Genomic DNA, 20,720 nt, shown 5'->3' with positions numbered 1-20,720 from the left:
GTGAATCACTAGCGACGCTGCCACAAAACGAGCAACATGGAAGTTGTGACCCAGATCAGCAAAACAATCAAAGAATTAACAAAAGGGACAGAAAAAAAAAACATCGAAGCTGGTGTTCACAAAATGCCATGTAAAGGATATGATAAGTCTTTCATCAGTAAAACGTCACATGACGTAAAACACGCATCTGCGAACATCGAGACAATATCACAACTAATGCATGTGTAACACACCGAGAAAATATCGACCATCTAATGAACTAATTACACGTGAAACCGAAAAAATACGAAGAGAGTCTTTGAGAGTAGCAATTACTCGAGGTTCAAAAATCATTGCACAGAATGAGGGAATGTACAGCATAATACCCCCAGTGCTTTATTTCTTCCCCATAGTGAACAAGGATTCGGAAGGGCATCGGTGAATTGGCCTGGCAACAGATGATAAATGCCCTAGATCCAGCCATCATACATAGGACTCGGAGCACTTTATATTGTACTATCCTACACTCCTTCGCCCCTGACAACTTCGCAAACTTTCTTTGGTGACTTATGGGCTGAACCGGGGGCTGCGACAGGATTCCTGGGAGCAACGAGTCTCCTACAAGAGAGATCCGAAACAACGGATTGTTTGATGTATTGTATAGGCATACATGCATAATGCAAGCACATACACACACACACACACACACACACACACACACACACACACACACACACACACACACACACACACACACACACACACACACACACACACACACACACACACATCTATGCCTCTCTTGCATTTTAAAACTAAATTGTTACATAACCATTTTTATATTTTTGCGTTTTGTAGTTCCCAATACAAATTTGCAGAATTATTTTTTTTTATCAGTAATCAAATCCTATTACGAAGCTAGGTGGCGCATTAGGTAGCGTGCTGGACTTGTGTATTCCTGATTAGGGGTTCGAGTCCGGCACCTCTCTCCGATTCGTTGCAGTGACTATTACCTTCCCCATAGGGAGAAAGTGACCACTTGGGTCGCCTTCTGGCGTATGCTCTCCACCACCTTATCTATGTTATTCTAAATGCTTCCTCTTTTTCCAGGGCATTGCAGCGAGCAACCACGCCATCGTTCAGTCACTGCTCCACGCGCTGGGGTCGCGACCGGATGTCCCCTCTCCTTGCTGCGCCCCCGACAAGCTCGACTCCCTAACCATGCTCCTCGAAGACGCCGAAGGACGTGTCCTCCTGAAGGTCTTCCAAGGCATGAGCGTACTCTCGTGCAGCTGCCAGTGAACCTCTCGCTCGTTCCATGCCCGGGGGGTTCCAGCTCCTGGTCTTGGCGTTCTTCGCCTCTTTTGCAGACGAGCAGTGTGCGGTACAGGCTCCAGGGGGCAGGGAGGTATCAACCCCGCCCCCACCTTCAATAGCGGGAGCTGCTGCCTTCAGATAAGCTGCAGGGCATGCGTGTATCATGTGTTGCTGTTCGTAATTTTCCGAGTTGGTGAACGACACCTCTCAGGTGGATAGTCGTGCTGAACTGCTGTAACTTTTGTTACATGCTGTCTGGATAGGCAAGTGGTATACTGGTAACAAAGGATCAGAGAATATCTGATAGACGGTCCATTCTGAAACTGCACTAGCGCTCGCAGCAGTAATTGATCATGGCATTTAAATTGATACATTATATTATCGGTGGCCAGACCTTACAAGCAGGGAAAACCTACGATATTCATGTGTCACGTTTGGTTATACCATTGATTGCAGCACTGTCCATTGTTTAGAATCGGGCTCCTCGTTAATGTCTTACGACACTGCCATAAATTTAGACTCACCGTATGATTCATTCTAACGCGAAAATTCTTTTATACATCTTGACTTGAATCTTGGTTAAGCGTTTCCGACGTGGCCAAAAAATACCTGGACAGAGTAAGCTACAGTATTAATCAGTAATGATCAGAGATATGAACCCTTCCCAATGTCGTAAAGTTACACTTGACGCGCTCGCTAACTGCAGGGAATAGCTGGTATTTGGTGGCTCCACTAAGCACATTATTTTCAGGACTAGCACAAGAGTCCTCATAAAGTTTCAGCAAACTACCAACGTTGTATTAAGATTTAAAGATAATGTTTAAATGCTTTATCACTCTAGCTTTAAGGTGACAAAGACTAGAGAGTGTATTATATGTCCTATAACTATCATCAGCTGCACATTTATCCAATATTCGTTAAAACGTACAGTTGTATAAAGACAGCATGACTCTCCATATTGTTCGATAAGAGTTTAGAATACCAATGAAACTATTGGCGTACACGTGAAGTATGATGCTTTCCTAATCTCCGATAGATATTCTATAGAAGAGTAAGTTCAAATTCATATAACAAAAATCGATCAATGAAGCAGACCAACTTCTCAAGAGTCTTTGAAGTCTACTAGTAGTACGAGAATTTTAAGCTGCTTTGTTTGAACAAAGCACCTTCCATGTTAGTGTTCCTTTCCTGTAGACGATCTGGAAGGACGGAAATGCTTGTGTGTGTGTGTTTGCTCTTAGTCTAAGGTAAATAAGATAAACTAGAACTCAGGCCCACCCACCCACCCTCACACACACAGAGCCGTATTGCCTACCAGTCCGTCGAGCGTAGAGCGACCCTGTGTTGTACAGCATGTGGGGTCCGGACAGCTCACACACAGTCATTCTACCGTTAGGAAATAGACAGACAGTAGAAGTAGCTCTTTCGCGAAAAAAAAATACTTTCTGTTTCTAATTAAATCTCTAAGTGTTGTTTCTTGCTTGCTGGTGCATGGAGGAAGCTTGTATGAATGGCAGGCACTCCAGTTCTAAGGCAGGGTGTATTTATATCCGTGTTACTTGCGACTGTTGTATCATAGCAGATTAGGTGTATCTTAGTAGAGGAGTCTATGAATAGGAACTAGACCGACGGGCTCCGAAAGAGTTTAATATTAGTGTCCCAGTGTATCAGAATTACCGTAATGACGTCATCATGCAGAGTTATGGATGTATACTGGACATGAGGATGAATTTTTGTTCCAGACGAAGAAGAAATAGACAGTCGTGACGTGTGTTGCAGTTAGAAATAGAAATTGAAGAAGTAGAAGCATCTAGTCCATCTCGAAAGAAACGGTCTAAGCAGCAGGTAATCTTCATTGAAGCCCTGGCAATGAGACGCTTATGAGTGTAGAAGTACATCTACTGCACAGATGTTGAACTCACATCGCAGCAGAGGTGAACTTTGCACTGCACAGAAATGATGGCAAACACTTATGTCTGTGGGCGATATGCTCCTTGGGGAACATGCAAAACAGGGATTACAAGAAGAATAAAACCGAACTTGAAGTCAAAAGATTGTACACTTCCAAGCCGTTTGGCATTGGCACGAGGGCCCTTCTTCAGTGGGGATACAACAGATGTTGCATTCCATCTAAAGAAACCCCCCAGTAGGGAAAGGAAGAACCTCAGATTATCACATCACATCACAAAACAAGCCATCTTCTACCATTCACCCTACTCACATCCCCCCAAGCACACATACATTACATGTAAAAATATGCTTTTTTTTTTTTTTTGAGAAACGAATAGGAAAACATTGGGATCATTGCGGGTAATATCGGAGCCACAGATTCCAGGGGACATAAGTCTGGAGCAACAGTGAACAATCTTTGAGCTCCCAGCTCGGTAGTGATTGAATTAGGGTGCATGTTTGTGAATAACAGGAGAGGCTGCAGAATGCCGCGCAGTAGGGGCATCTGCATATGTGCACGGAACATATCTTTACTAAAGGCTAAAATATATATTGTCTGGTCCATTCTTGACTACCCCGACTCTTTTGCATCACTTTTAGCACTGTTATATGAATATTTAACTAGAACGACCACAAAAAAAAATAGTTCTGGTTTTATTACAATGAATTTCTCTCTTCTGAGATTACTTATATATCATGAGACGTTATTGAAGGAAGAACTATAGATGCAATTCTGTTTAAAACCTGACAAAACTTTGGATACAACAAATGAATTTTTTTTTAAAAGATGATACAGATTTTTTCTGAGGTGGTTATTTCAACATGATGAATGTTAAAAAAGAGGATATAATGCTAGATAGACTGAAAGAGATGAGAGCCTAAATAATGAAGAGTGATATTGTATTATTAAATGTTTGGATGAACACAGAATCCATCAGAAATTATTAGGAAAGAGAGAATCCTATGCACCACAAGAACTTCGTAATTATATGGGGACCCATGATGTATCAGAGTTCGACATATATATATATATATATATATATATGTATATATATATATATATATGTATATGTATGCATATATATATATATATATATATATATATATATATATATATACATATATATATATATGTTATATATGTATATATATATATATATATATATATATATATATACCGTTGTTGTTTCTGTGTAATTTTGTCAAAGAATACATATTGTAAAAGGACTGCTACAATTATCACGGTATTGAAAACAACAACGAAATATATATTTGCATGATTATGAGATACCGTGGGTTGGATTTGGGTGTCAGGAATTGCGTACGCACTATGTATAACATGAGCATCCTATGTGAATTACAGGACTACATAGCATTGCCACTGTGACATCACTGTGATCAAGCAACGTCAAATACAGGTAAGATCATCTCATGAACGAAAACCCCTTTATGGGAAATGAGTGAGAAGATGTCGACTTGAACATGAGCCCTTACAATAACTTTTTCAGGATGAAACGAATGCAAGCCAGAACAATCCTTTGTTTACGTGCGTTGACGTGAGTCTTCAGTTAATCAAGAGTACATCGCGCAACGAAATCCCCACGTAAATTGCACGACATTTCGATCATGAAACAATACTCGGTGTACGAACAAGTAGACTCTATGGTTAACTAGATAGGGTGAAGTCATCACTGTTGATTATGGAATAATGGTTGGTGTGGTGACGTGTAGAGAACTTCTGGATGAATATCAAGAAGGGAGGAGTTATGTGGCGACATCCAAGTAGATGTGCAAACGATCTTATTCAACTGAAACAATAACCCTGAACTGAAGGTGTGGCGTTTCACCACGGCTTCAGCTAGATGAAATAGTTTAGTGGTAATCGGATACAAGTTAATCACAGTAATAAAGGGTTTGGTGCAAAGAATAACTTTAAACCTCGCTGCTGCGGTGACGGAATCTTTAAACATTAATCTGACGAAGACCAAGACCAAGACCTCTTCCCGTATTGACTTCAGCCCACCCCTTCTCGGCTGAATGGAGTTCGTCTGGTACGTAGTGACAAAAGCGAAAATCTAAAAAAAAAGAATAAAATAAAATAAAAATAGCACCACCATAGTAAAGAGTTCAAAGACATCAGATTACATCACGTTACTTCAACTTACACCTGACCGAGACAAAATTAAGACATCACGTCACCATAACACAGCACAAGTAACACACAAGAGCATTGTGATGTACCTCGGCATGACCTCGTTATACCTTAGCATACTTCCTTGACACATCATTATTCACACCAAAATTCTTCAACCCGTCACTAGATTACCACTGAACCAGCACAGCACAACACTAAAACTGATTAGCACAATGCGTTATCACCGTAGCAAGGCGTTGTGTTATAAATCTTTAACACAGTTACGTGCTTCAGAAACATATTTCTTTGACGTAGCACTGACTTAACTCTCTCACAAGCACACAATATTTAGCACAGGATTCCAACATTTGTATGTAGCATTTATAGCTTTACAACAGGTCATTGTATTGCCGCTAGGAGCCGTATTTCATCAAAACAGGAATTTAACCGCCATACACCGAACCACGTTTGATCATGAGGGTTAATAGTGATCGCCACATACCCTGGCTACCCGATCCCTTTGATCAGTGGTTCCTAAGCGTTTTTGATTTATCATCCATTTAACAATGGCACATCAGTCACGTGACCCTGATTCACAAAACTGGGCCAGTAGTCATAATCAATCATTGCGTAGGTTAGGATCCTAGATGTTTAATTTCTTCATTACCTTTGAATATATATAATATTCCATACAAAATAGTATATTCTATATAGTATCCCACCGCAAGATGTTGTATTGTCTTGTTGGTTCTTTGAATTCCTTGTGTTTTTTTTTTTACTCCTATGGTCCTTTCAAATCTGTTATTTTACCCCTCACCCCCCCAATCTTGCCCATCAAGGAATGATTTATTTCTATTCAGTCTGAGACCCACAGACACAGACCAAAGGTGTGACGGTTTCGATCTCAGCTAACCACAATAAGAACTTCTATCAAAGCGTCTCGCGTACCCTACAAAATTCGTCACAACACGAAAGATCCCTACGCAGCGGCTTGACGTTTTGCCCGAAAGGAAATACCCACTGCAACAAAACCCCTGAAAACGCAATCTTTTCCAGGAACCAGACATTCCCTCTTTTATCATTTGACTACGTGACCGACCAAGGTACTTAACACTCAAAAACATTCTTAAATTACTTACGAACATATTTTACAAAATCGAGGCAAAGATTTACAGAAATTTCATCGATATAGTCACGGCACTTATTATTATGAGTCTACAGGTATGTGTAATGTCCCAGATACTTTAGCTTTGTATTCATAAAGGAAACACTGACCTTGGTATAGTTATCAATAACGACCTTAAAGCATCTGAGAACTGTATTTTTGCCTCAGGGAAAACTAATAGGATGCTGGAACTGGTAGCACGACCCAGCTATCATCAGCCTATTATCTAGATCACTGGTTTGCCCACATTTGGAATAGTTTTTTCTGCTGAGTCCCTGAATTTTCTCAAAAACAATGATAGATTAGAAAGAGTGCAAAGGTGAGTTACAGAACCCATATCGAATATAAGAAATAAAACATACGAAAAACGCTTAATACATTTGAAGCCCTTCTCTAAAAAAAAAAAAAAAAGAGACTCAGAGTGACTTAATGCAAACCTTTAAGGTTTTAAAGGAAACTGATAGCATTATTTTTTCTAAGTACTGACAGAACGAAAAATAATAACCTTAAGATGCCAGTACGTAGTTTTAATCTAGAAATAGAAACCACTTTACCAACAACGTCGTAAATGAACAGAATAAGTTTCCAACTGAGACGTGATTACAATAATGTTCCAAGTTTTAATTCGTATTTGGATATACGTCTAAGCATTTTTTTTTCTTTGTCCGATTTTGTTATAGACTGAAAAGTTTATCGGTATGCTTTACGCTATATTATTGTAACTCATAACCACTTCATGCATCACCTTGTTCTCGTAAACTGACTGGGTATCACCAGTGATATTGACGTATCATCATATCATATCGCAACATATATATATATATATATATATGTATATATATAATATACATATAAAAATATATATACATAATATATATACATATATATATATATATATATACATATATAATATATATACATATATATGTATATATATATATATATATATATATATATATATGTGTGTGTGTGTGTGTGTGTGTGTGTGTGTGTGTGTGTGTGTGTGTGTGTGTGTGTGTGTGTATGTATGTATATATATATATATATATATATATATATATATATATATATATATATATATCACCGTATATACCACGTCAGACCACCAAACAACACCCTATCACAGCAGTATGACAAAAAATTACTTTATTACACATTACACTGGTCAAGATGGAGCAGGATTCCATACTCAACGTCAAAACAAAAAGTGAACGTACAACATGACATCACCTTTCGTAATACTAACACCAAAGCGGCACCACTTGACAGCACGACAGACGAATATAGTATCGTGCATATTGCAACCACGTCACTTTATGAAACGCCCAAAACCATCCAGGTATAACATGAGATAATGCAGTGCTGATGCATGTTCTTGTATATTTGTACAAATGAAATGTACTACAACGTAAGCAACGCCTGCGTCCCTACGCAAGGCCTGGTGTCGTTCTGTAGACAATACACCTCTGTAGGCAGCTGCCTAATTAAATAGCGACAAGTGTTATTCGTCTGTGTTATCTGTGTTATCCTTGAAAAAGAACACCAAATAAATGATGCAGAGTCCAAGCGTCCAATCTACACGACTTCAATCCTGCCAGATAAGAACTCGTTACTGACTTCTGGTCCACCTTCTCATGCTTGTCGTAACATTAGTGTCAACCACAAGGTACAAGAAAACAAGAATTCCCATCTACTGCAAAGGGCAATAATAACAAATAATATAATAAAATAAAGAATATATTGTCCAACTGGGAAAATAGGTTCTCAAACGCTTTGCTAGTATGGATTGGTGATGAAATTATCTATTCACGTATAAATGAAAATGTACTTCATTTGTTTTTCATGATGAATTACCGCAATTATTTTCTCCTTTGATACCAGACACCACGAATACACTCCAAATATTTGATTGAAATAAATATCAGGAACAGGATAGCAGAGGATAAGCACAATTCAAGTCTAAAATGTAACGCTCATTCAGAACTCGCACAGATGCACCTAACACTTCTAGAATCTATATCAGTCTTTGGTGCTTGTATCTCTCTTACTGTTGGTTTACGTACAATATTCTTCTTTTCTTTTCTTTTATTTGTTTATTCTTTGTTTTATTTTATATATATTTCTTATTATTATTATTATTATTTCTTTTTTAGATTTTTATTTGTACGAGAGAAGGAAATTATTAATGAAGTTATAAGGTGAAAGCAAATGCAGATATTAATGCTGTAGTCTATTTTATTATCCAGTCATACCATTTGTATCTTTTCTCTATTTTTTCTTTTAATTATCTTAATGGAAATCAGTAAAACGAAACATTGTCTTGTCATTGTTTATTACAACACCAAGATTCAACACAACACTTTATAAGTTTTTAAGTTTCCAGAACTATTGTTTCCAGAACTAGATTCCAGATTCTAGAGGATCGAATTTCCATCCTCCACTCACGTTTTACAGACACTAAAACTAGACACACATGTAGAGGCAGAGGAGTTGTTATTTTTGTTTTGACACGAGTTGCAACGCCACAAGCAAAAATCATCTGTTTATTTATCTATCAAGATGTACTAATGCTTATACATGACAATGCCCGACCATTGCATATTAAGATTCAAATAATATTCGAAAACAAAGCTAAGCTGTGGGTCATATTGAAAGGAATTTCAACTTGGGGAAACAATCGGTTCCAGGCACAATGAACCTTGTTCAGCATCAGTTATCTTAATGCAGCCCGATAATGAACTACTCTATCAAGGTAAAGGTAATGCGGAACCATGTGCAGTTTCCTATTTGCAACCAATTTCGAGTTATAACCCTCTAAATATTTGTGACCTTCGGTTTGATGGTTTAAGGTCACTCTTTGTCAAAGATATTCATCACAGGCTTAAAAAAAAAAAAAAAAAAAAAAAAAAAAAAAACATATGTAACTTCCTATATGATGATTACAGTAATTATCTCTCCGCAATCATTTTCAATATAAGACCTCCGGAAATCTGACCTTAAAATTGATCTTAAAAATCACTCAAGGTTAATCTAACAAATTTTTAGTAGGCTGCTCAGATCTGCGTGTAGCGAAACGACGTGGACGGTTACGATGATGACGTCACATTTTGTTTTGTTCTCTTTTTTTTTCTATAAATAGCATTCTGTCTTGTGAATTATAGAATGAAATGTCGAAAGATGATAATCATAAGAAATATTATTTCTTATTATACCATCCTTTCCAACACAGTAGTAAATGAATAGGTAATTCAGTTTATGTGCATGATCTCACGCAAACAAGCGAAAATGTATTGTTCTGCTTGGAACCACGAATGAAAATTAAATATTTTAACACCTCTCCTTAAACGGTGTTATGTGCTGTACTTTTTTCACAAAAACGGTGTAACTAAACCAGAAATACAGATGAATGAATAAATCAATTGATGTATACCCACATGAAGACTCATCAGTATATGAATATGCATATCATACTACTTCTACACCAGTACAAATGGGTATCAGCCTATGATATGGACATTATAATGCTTATCTGGTAAACCATTAGTCAAGCGTGAAAACAATCTTCCAGTTCACCCACATTTTCTTCGACAAAATTTTTTGCTACAAACCTTGCTAACTACCATGTACAAAGGCGCATTAGGGATAAAACTTATCTGCGCTTACAACTTTCAAAATATCATGAGAAAGAGATGACCAAATACTACAACACTTTGGAATGGATTTTGGAATTCCTTCTTTCTAATTATCTTCGCACTGAGATGTTTCAGTTTGCCAATAATCAAATAGTTTTAACGTGTTATGAACTGATGGTCTTGAAGAAAAATCAGAATATTCTCTAGCTTTGAATACACCACACAAAGGAATGGTACAAGATTGCTGTAACCGGTCGATGCATGCAACAGTTAAAGAAAAAGAAAAATGGTATTAAGATAAACATTCCCAACTACCCGATCTTTATATAATCCTCCCCATCCTGTCGTGAAGTCAGATCAGTATTCTAGTTAATACACCCGCTTTGTTCTCGGCAAAAGATATATATTTTTTCGTGTCTCGAGGACTGCAATCAAGACTTCCAACGACTCCACATTGACAAAGACAAGTTTGGTAACCATAGGGTTACCAATAGCTGTTCCGCAATGGTATTGATTGGCAACTCTGCCCAATATTTTGCCAGTGAAAACTGAAAAAATGCCAAGGCTAGGGTGCGTCCCTGTCTCTGTCTCCTAGATTAACAAAAAAGAAGCCGAACACCCCTACTCTTCAATTTACTGTACCCTTTGTTCCTAAGTATAAATCAAATACCAGGTCAGTAATACCCACAGGATCCATACGGATTCGCATGAGATCTTAGAACACCCAATGAATCAGTGAATTAAACACCTTCTTGAGATCAACATAGGCTATAAGCAGTTTCTGTTGAAATTACACCAGCTTTCCACAGGGACACAGTGTACTAGAATCCGATCTGTTGTGGTGTACATGTACCCCTCAAGTATGCTTGTAAGCGCAAATTGGTCCATGATAGAGTTGTATGTCAGTCTGACCTGACTCAACGCTCGAGGGCTAGGATGGGTCACCCTAATTAGGTCGCGTTTGGTCAAGGCGTCAGATCGGGCATGGGTATATATACAGCCTGCCCCGGGCGGCAAGCCGGTCATTTAGTCAGTCAGTCAGATTCATACCCGGACAATTCAGTCATTCTGACCTCTGTATGTGCGTCGCTAGGCCTTCACGGTCGGTCCCTCCACGTGGGGACCACGCCACGTCAGTCCTTAGGCCGACGCACAAGTATCGACCGGAATAAAGCACATAAGCACACAGAGTTTCAATCTCTCCATGCGTCCCCTAATCCAGTAATATACACTTGTACCTTACGAAGGAGGGTAATATAGCGCACACGTACCCCACAAGTATACTTGTAGGTGCAAATTGATGCATGATGGAGTTTTATGGCAGTCTGACCTGATTCGGCGCTCGAAGACTAAGATGGGTCACTCCAATTAGGTCGCATCTGGTCAAGGCGTCAGATCGGGCCTGGGTATATATACCGCCTGCCTTGGGCGGGCAAGCCGGTCATTCAGTCAGTCAGTCAGGTTCATTCTGACCTCTGTACGCGTGTCGCCAGGCCTTCGCGGTCGCCCCCCCCCCTCTCCCACGTGGGGACCACGCCACGTCAGTCCTTAGGCCGATGCACAAATATCGACCAGAATAAAGCACATAAGCCACACCGAGTCTTAGTCTCTCCCTACGTCACCTAGTCCAGAAATATACACTTGTATCTTACACTGTTGTTATCTAACCCGGCGTAATCCCAGACTTCTTAGTCCTCTGAAACTAGCAGACGGGAACAAACCTATGCCAACAACAGATGGTCGAAAACTTTACCCGGCACAAAGAGCAGTGTAACACCGCAATAAGTGTTACAGTCCTGCCTGCCCCTTTCTCCTCCGAGGCAGAAACCACCTAGCCTCAAACAACACCGCTCACAACCCACAGATCAAGCCCTTATTTTAGCTTTCATCAACTCCGGAGATGTCAGCCGCATTTCTATACTTTTACTTAGGGGATGCTGCCTGTTCAATGAGTCCTGTATTGGTCACGGTCTCCTGTCAACTTGGTAGCACGAGCTATCCTTGTATCTGCCAGCGTTTTACGCAACAGCACATTACTCTCCGAAAGTAAATATTCTCCAATGCATTTCTCTGCAGTTTTCAGAGTTTCACGTTTAAAGTAATTCCACAGCTCCTCAGGGTATTCAAGGGCACCAAGCATTTCAGATCAACTAAAATATTGCCACCAAGTACTCCTAAGCACACGCATCACCCCCAAACATCTCAAGAGAAAATCCTGGTGGATTAAACCTTGAAATTTTCCTGGATTTCAAACGCAGCCTGAGTGTTGCAACCATGATAATATGATCGACCGATAAAACCTCAGTTCTCTAGGATTCTCCAGTGAGTCCTAAAAAGGTTTGATCGACCTCTTCGACATTATCGTATCAAATATATCGGTGTGGCTCTTTTCTCTGGAATCAGAAACCAATAATATTCAACCTTGTATAGACACGGTAAAGGAAACATGGACTGGAGGTGAAGCTTTTATTCCTGACGTTTCGTCTATCGACTTTCTCAAAGGAATGAGCATACTAGTTACATACAGAGTTTATATACACGCCTTACGGCTCAAGGGGGTATGCGAGCGTATAACGCTGTGTTCTGATTGGCCCGCTGAGACCGCCAATCACGAAGTGCTATACTCGCTGAGGATTTGGCCCAGGTGAAGCTCCCAGCCTTATGGTCCCTTGCAGTCTCCTTCATTCTTATATTCTTATATATATATGTGTGCGTGTGTGTGTGTGTGTGTGTGTGTGTGTGTGTGTGTGTGTGTGTGTGTGTGTGTGTGTGTGTGTGTGTGTGTGTGTGTGTGTGTGTGTGTGTGTGTGTGTGTGTGTGTGTGTGTGTGTGTGTGTGTGTGTGTGTGTGTGTGTGTGTGTGTGTGTGTGTGTGTGTGTGTGTGTGTGTGTGTGTGTGTGTGTGTGTGTTGATTGGTTTGACGACGACAACATCATCACGTTGTACTGGCGATGATACTAGAAAGTGTGATACTAGTTCATACTAGTTTTTATCATCGCACGCTGGCGTCGCGTGCGTGGGCCCCTATACGAAACCATAACACCATTATTTTTTTGCTGTTAGGCTTTCTAAATGGATAGCATGACCTCCGCTGACCCAGTGAATAGGTCTCTGTTCTGTGAAGGCATATTTCCTATTGGCCAGTCTATAGTAAACAGAAACGAACTTGGCCAATCATAGGTGGTTGGAGGAGGAGCCTTACCCTCTTTACAGGTTTCGTCTTTGCTATCACACAGACTCAAGTTAGTCTAAGTCTAAATCTAAAAAGTCTCAAAGTTCTCTAGATATTCTAAGTCGCGGACAAGTCTCTGTCTATCAGAAGTCAAGACTCCAGCCCGGAGAACCAGAGAAGGTCTGCTCGTGATCTCCTCAGTCTGCTCGTGACCTCAGCTCAGTCCGCTCGTGACTTCAGCTAGAGACCTCGTTTTTCTGCACAGACACCAGCTAGCGAATACCTGTGAAATTTATATCTCCGAATAGTGTTAAGTGATTGTGTTGTGTTTTTGTAATTGTATACGTATAGCGCTATACAGTTACAGATATAAGATAAAGTGTAGTGTTCTATTTAAATTCAAAACATTTTTCTGTTACTGTACTCCAAAGGTAGGAGAAATAGTATAAGGTAAGCAGAGTAAGCTTCGCGTATTTAGTTTATTAGAGACCGCTTTGATTTTGTTGTTGTTGTTGATTTGTATTTTCTCTTTGCCGTTTTTATTGCTAAAGGAGGAGCGAAATGGCTTGTGAAGGTTGTGTGAACCTAGAGGTCCGTCTCAGGATGTGTGAGGAGGAAATTCGTCTTCTCAGGAGTGCGCTCCGTGAGAAGAGTGAACCCTCCCCACAACCCAAAGAGCGTTCCACTTCTTCCCCTACTGTCACTGCCGTGAGCGAGTGGCGCTCCGTGGGGTCCTGTTTGTCGAGCCCGCGTTCGGTAGACGTGTGCCCTGTGGAGCAACCGCTGGCTCTAGCCAATCGTGTTGGTCTTGATAATAGGTCCAACATAGATAAGGGTTCGACAATAGTTTGGTAGCGTGGTGAGGTTTGGCGGTCTTCGTGGAGGTCGGAACTAAAACACGTGGAGCCCTCAGCTCTGAGCCTCTGGTCTTCTTCTTCTTTATTTTGTGAAAAACAGGTGCTTATATACAGAGTGCCGGCTAGGTTGCCGACGAGAACATCTAGAAACGTAGGTGTTGTTTTTCCAGCAAGAGCGGATATTACAATCTTAAAATCTAGCTACATGTGAGGAAAAGGTGAAGGTACAGGTGGTGACACAATTCTACAATTGGACAGAGTTTTCCGGAGGGAAAACATACGTAAATATTTTATATCTATTCTTCGTGGCAATTCTTCCTGGCTGATCATGTATTTGGTACTCGGGCAGAAGTGCCCGTTGAAGATTCGAACGAGGCCTACGGATTTAACCGCAAGGGTGACCGCGGAAACAACCTTTTTCCATGGGGACACGGCGGAGTGCCAACTCACTCCTAGTGCACCTCGATACATCTCTGCCATGCTGGCTAGCATGGAATCTAGGAGCTTAGTCGTAGAATGCCTTCTTGGGTGTGCAACAATCGTTTTGCTCTACTGGAGGATGAAAAGGCTGAACACCAGGAGTTCTTGGTGGTGGGGGACTCCACGGTGCGAGGCTATGACGACATCCTGCAGCGGAAGACTAAGCGACGTTGCAAGCTTGTATGTCAACCGGGCCGTGGGATCGCCGATTGTACCCAGTCCATCAGGGAGCAAGGAAGGAAGAACACGGTTACGATTGTTCATACGGGAAGTAACGATGTAGGTAGGGTGAGATCAGAGGAGCTTGTTCGGAATTACAAGGTCCTCTTTCAGGAGATGAAGGAACGTGGGAGCCGTCACGTAGTCTGTGGGATCCTCCCGAGGAACTACGCAGGCTCGTGTTGGAACAGTAGAGCCATAGGGATCAATGATAGGATATCGCAGTTGTGCACACAATTGGGATACCACTTTCTTGATCCTTGGTATCTCTTTTCTAGGCGCCATGACCTTTACGCTTCTGATGGGATCCATCTTACCCGCAGAGGCAAAGATGTTCTTACAAACCTCATTGTGGGAGTTTGTAATGAATCAGCTCCTTTTTTAAGGTAGAAGCCCAAAGGGAAGGGGAAATAGAATGTACTTGGGAAAACAGTGTAAAGTATAGCATTAATGTAGAACAATGTGCCAGTATAGGACAAAATATAATTTTAGGATATAATGTCGCTAGAGGACGAAATGTTACATTAGGATGTAATGTCATAGGACAAAATGTCGCAATGGGATGTAATGACAGTGGAGGACAAAAGATCACGATGGGAAGTAATGATAGTGGAGGACAAAATATCACGATAGGATGTAATGATAATGGAGGAGAAAATATCACGGTAGGATATGTCAGTGGAGGACAAAATATGATTTTAGGAAGGGATACCGGACAGAATGTCAATGAAGGCCAAAATATCATGATAGGATGAAATGACAGTGGAAGACAAAAGATCACGATGGGATGTAATTATAGTGGAGGAAAAAATATCACGGTAGGATATAATGTCACAGGGAGGACAAAATATAATTTTAGGAGGGGATGCCGGACATAATATCAATGAACGACGGGAGGCCGGCGTGAATCACGGTGACGTAGGGGGACAAAATGTACAAAAGAGATCGGATGACCGTGATCGACCAGATGTCCGTGATGGGGGAAATGTTAATTTTGATGGGAGAAATGTTAATGAGGCATTCAATGTCAATAAAGGACCAAATAATAATATAGAGCAAGGTATAAATAAAAAACAAAATGATAATGTAAGACATGATATTGAAACTCAAAATTTGTCAAAAAGAAATAATCACGAGTTTCTTAAAACCATGTACTTTAATGCTCGTAGTATTAGGATCAAATTTCAAGAAATACAGGCGCATGTCAAAAGCAAAAATCTCGATATGATAGAAATAACTGAGACATGGTTAAGTGGTACAGAGTTCGAAGTTGAATTTTATATTGCGGGATTTAAACACTTTCATCAGGATAGAAACCACAAGAAAGGTGGGGTTGTACTGTTGTACGTTAAAAACAATGCTCATGCTTGTGTTTTAGAGAAAGTGAAACAGGATGCATATGATAGTTTGTGGATTGAGTTAACCCAAACAAATGGACAAAAAATGAATATAGGTGTAATATATAGGCCAAAGACATTATCATTAGCAGACGACAAACTGCTATTTCAAGAACTGTCTAGTTTCTGCAACCGGGATTTATTGATAATGGGTGATTTCAATTTTACTGACATTGATTGGATGACCCTTGAACATGGCCATATAGGTAGTCGCTTGATTGATTTTATTGGTGACAATTACTTAATTCAGCATGTAAAAGAGCCCACAAGATATGGAAACTTACTCGATCTATTGATCACTAGCCGCGAAAGCATGGTAACTGATGTAGAAGTCGGTGAATATGTTGCAAATAGCGATCACACTTAGATTCAAACTCCTAAACAATTTTAGAATAGATACTTGTGTTTCTAAAATACCCGATTTCAGTAAAGTTCAGTTCATAGGACTACGTCAGGAGCTTCAGCTTACAGATTGGGAGGCAAAATTAAACGAAAGACCTGTAGATCAGATGTGGGAAATATTTCAAAATACGCTCACTAAGATGATTCAAACTTACATTCCTTTTAAGGACAGACGTCCCCCAAATCAGGCTCGCCCAAAGTGGCTCGACAAAGAAACTGAAAAAAAAAGTATTGCTAAAAAGAGACAGGCTTATAAGAAATATAAGTGCTCGGGTGTATCTAATGACTATGAAAGTTATGTATCAATACAGAGAGATCTAAAAAAGACAATAAGAAAAAGAAAACGACAATACGAAATGAACATCGCTGATAAATCCAAAAAGAATCCCAAAGAATTCTATAATTACATTAGAGATAAAAAGGTTGTTAGGAATCACATTGGTCCACTATTATCTGCTGACGGTCAACTTGAATATTCAAATGAAGGAATGTGTAATATCTTAAACAATTATTTTAGCTCGGTATTCATAAACGAAACACCTCAAAGTGAATTCCAAACTGAAACCTGTGAAAAGTCTAGGGTAAACTTACTCACTACGGTAAATATAACAAAAGAAAAAATTAAAAGGTGTATAGATATACTCAAAGTTAATAAAACACCAGGGGCTGACGGTTGGCATCCAAGAATCTTAAAGGAAATGAAAAATGAGATTGTTGTTCCATTAGAAATTATTTTCAAGAAATCCATCATATCCGGAGATGTCCCAAGAGAATGGAAGCTAGCTAACGTTACTCCCATATTCAAAAAAGGTGACAAAAAGAAGCCAAATAACTATAGGCCTATAAGTTTGACTTCAATCGTAGGAAAAATAATGGAAACTATCATCAGAGATGATATCGAACATCATTTAGAAAGTAACCGTTTGATAAATGATAGCCAGCATGGTTTTAGACGGAAACGTTCTTGCGTGACTAACTTACTCGAATTCTACAACACAGTTATCTCGAATTATGACAAAAGAAACAATATAGATTTAATATATCTAGACTTTGCAAAGGCTTTTGATACCGTCCCACACGAAAGACTACTTACTAAATTAGCTTTACACGGAATAAGTGGTAGCCTATTAGGTTGGACTAGTAATTGGTTGAATGGTCGAAAACAGAGAGTTGTTTTAAATGGAAAAACTTCTAGATGGAAAAATGTTACAAGTGGAGTTCCTCAGGGTTCCGTTCTTGGGCCACTTCTATTCATAGTATATATAAATGATATAGACCATGGACTAAAATCTACTGTTTCCAAATTTGCTGATGATACAAAACTGTGCGGAGTGGCAAATGATTACTCAAACCAATTAGATATTCAAGAAGATTTAGATAAATTACAGCAATGGTCTGAAAAGTGGCTAATGAAATTTAACACAAGTAAATGCAAGGTAATGCACATAGGTAAAAATAACAGTAAGTACGATTACAAGTTATTTAGAAATTCGTTAACAAAAGTGGATAGTGAAAAAGATCTCGGCGTAATTATCAGTAACGACCTCAAATCATCCAAGCAGTGTATTTCAGCCTCTGAGAAAGCAAATAAGATTCTAGGACTCATTGCGCGATCTTTTGATTTCAAAAGTCCATCACTCATTAACAAGCTATATAAATTGTTAGTTCGTCCACATTTGGAATATGATGTTTCCGTATGGTCACCGAATCTCATTAAAGACATTGACAGACTGGAAAAAGTACAACGGCGAGCCACAAAACTGATTCCAAATATCAAAAATAAATCATACGAAAATCGACTAAAACATATGAATCTGTTTTCCCTAAAAAAGCGTAGACTCAGAGGTGACTTGATACAGGTCTTTAAGATTTTAAAGGGAATTGACAACATCGAAAGTGACAAAGTTTTCACATTGAATGAAAATCAGACAAGAAACAATGGTCTCAAACTGTTCGGAAATAGATTCAATTTGGAAGTAGGTAGAAACAACTTTGCCAACCGTGTAGTTAATGAATGGAATATACTTCCTGCATAGGTAGTGCAATGTAGTTCAGTTCGAAGCTTTAAGAATCATTTAGATAAACACCTAAGCAAGATGCTTTAATGATTATAATTTATCTTATAGTATTTGTTTTTGTTTTGTTATCATTTGTCTGTCTGATTTTCATTTATTATTAGTTATATGTAAATTTATTATTATTTACTGTTTACCTGTTTGTTTATTATCTAACTATACATATGCATTTATTTATGTATTTTATTTGTTATTTACATTATTATAGTTTTTTTTTTTTTTATTATGATATTTTTCGCATCTGACCTAGATATGGACCAAAAGGTCTCCTGTCGGTATGCTCCGCCTTTGTAATCCTTTGTAAAGTATAAGTCCAGCCTCCCACACCCCGTATACCCATATACTCAAATTAAACGCAAATAAAAGTCATACATATGAGAATTTAGTCTCATTCAACACCACCATTTCGAGAGATGATAATGAGAGATACTAAAACTATTCATATCATTTGATCGTAACTTTCCTGATCCAGCCATTTTGGCCAGCTACCACTTAACTTAATATACGTAAGCAGGGGAGTACGACATTGGTGGCAGCAGTGGGATTAAATTACTCTATATACATTAACCACAAATATATTACTAAATAATAACAAGACACTCAGGAGAGAAGGTTATTGTTTATGAGCATGTATGAGATATTTGTGAAAAATATGATATATATATTTGCATTATAAATATATGAACTTATATGTGGTGCAAAGAGTGTGATTAATGAAATGACGAAAATTTGTGTTAATGAAGCTATAAAAAGTGATGTATACATGGCGTACTTTCCTAAAAACAGGGTGTCCAACGTGATCGACGTAGGAATTTTTCAATAAATGAGGACGTCGGTTCCCTCTGGGTTTAGAAAAAGGATAAGCAGTAATATTGAAAGAAGCCTATGCGAATATCTATTTCCTTAAGTTTCGTAAAGTAAACAAATAGATAAATATATAAGTAAATAAATAAATAAATGAATAAATGGGAAATATTGAAAGAAACTTATGAGGATATCTATTCCCTTAGGTTTCGTAATATATATACATATATATATGTATATGTATATATATATATGTATATATATATATATGTATATATATATATATATATATATATATATATATACATATATATATATATACAAGCACCCGGACCTGGCTTCGCCAGGTGGGCTTGGCCTACGGCGTAGCCCGCGCCCTGCCCTACGGGCAGTTTTAATGTACCAAAATGGGAAAATAAAAGAGTAACAATAACTTCCATAATTTTATTTAGACCTACTACGATTTTGTACATGAAAAATACATTAAACACATGAGTGGAAATTCAAATCTTCCTTCTCTTTCTAACGATGTCCCTCAGTGAAAGGTCTTTAGAATAATCCACTGTGTAAATTTCTTCGGGCATAATCATGGCTACGGCTTCTTCTTCTATCTTACTGAAAATTGGTCTTGGAATGCACACGATGGATTGATCAGGTTCTTCTTCCCCTATTTGCGAAGGAGTCTTCAAAATCTCCCGAAGGAGTCTTCAGTCTCCAAAAGGAGTCGTTAAAGTTTACTGACGTCGTCAAATTCTCCCCTCGTCTCTCTCTCTGTTTCTCTTTCTCGTTAGGTCAATCATAAAGGCAATAGAATTTCGGAAGGTGGTCATAAAAACGCCAGGAAATTTTCAAAACTGAAAAACTTTATTTTTTTATGTATATAGATTCTCTTGGCAATATTTCGTAAAGATTCTCTTAGCAATATTTCGTAAAGATTCTCTTGGTAATATTTCGTAAAGATTCTCTTGTTAACATTTGGTAAAGATTCTCTTGGCAATATTTCGTAAATATTTTCTCATTAATATTTCGTAAAGATTCTTTTGTCAGAATTCCGTAAAGATTCTCTTTTTCTTGTTAGCACCACTTTCTTTTTCCATGGTAATATTATTAACGTATTAGATTAACACACGGAGAGCA

The 20,720-nt window shown here is 38.8% G+C and overlaps 1 protein-coding gene across 2 annotated transcripts in view; it reads left to right on the top strand.

The window, feature by feature from the left end:
- The window catches only part of LOC143035710 (uncharacterized), a 330,735-nt gene extending 326,455 nt beyond the window's left edge, over window positions 1–4,280 (top strand). For both annotated transcript variants that reach the window (XM_076202592.1, XM_076202591.1), the window contains exon 7: window positions 1,090–4,280. In XM_076202592.1, coding sequence (XP_076058707.1) covers window positions 1,090–1,281 — 192 coding nt within the window. In that variant the 3' untranslated portion in view covers window positions 1,282–4,280. The remainder of the gene's footprint in view (window positions 1–1,089) is intronic.
- The last annotated feature ends 16,440 nt before the right edge of the window (window positions 4,281–20,720 follow it).

Source organism: Oratosquilla oratoria, chromosome 19 (genome assembly GCF_046742065.1).
Source record: "Oratosquilla oratoria isolate Oo_2021 chromosome 19, ASM4674206v1, whole genome shotgun sequence".
In the NCBI taxonomy this organism is placed as follows: Eukaryota; Metazoa; Arthropoda; class Malacostraca; order Stomatopoda; family Squillidae; genus Oratosquilla; species Oratosquilla oratoria.
Note: the sequence above shows the minus strand (reverse complement) of the source record. Positions and strands in the feature narration are given on the sequence as shown.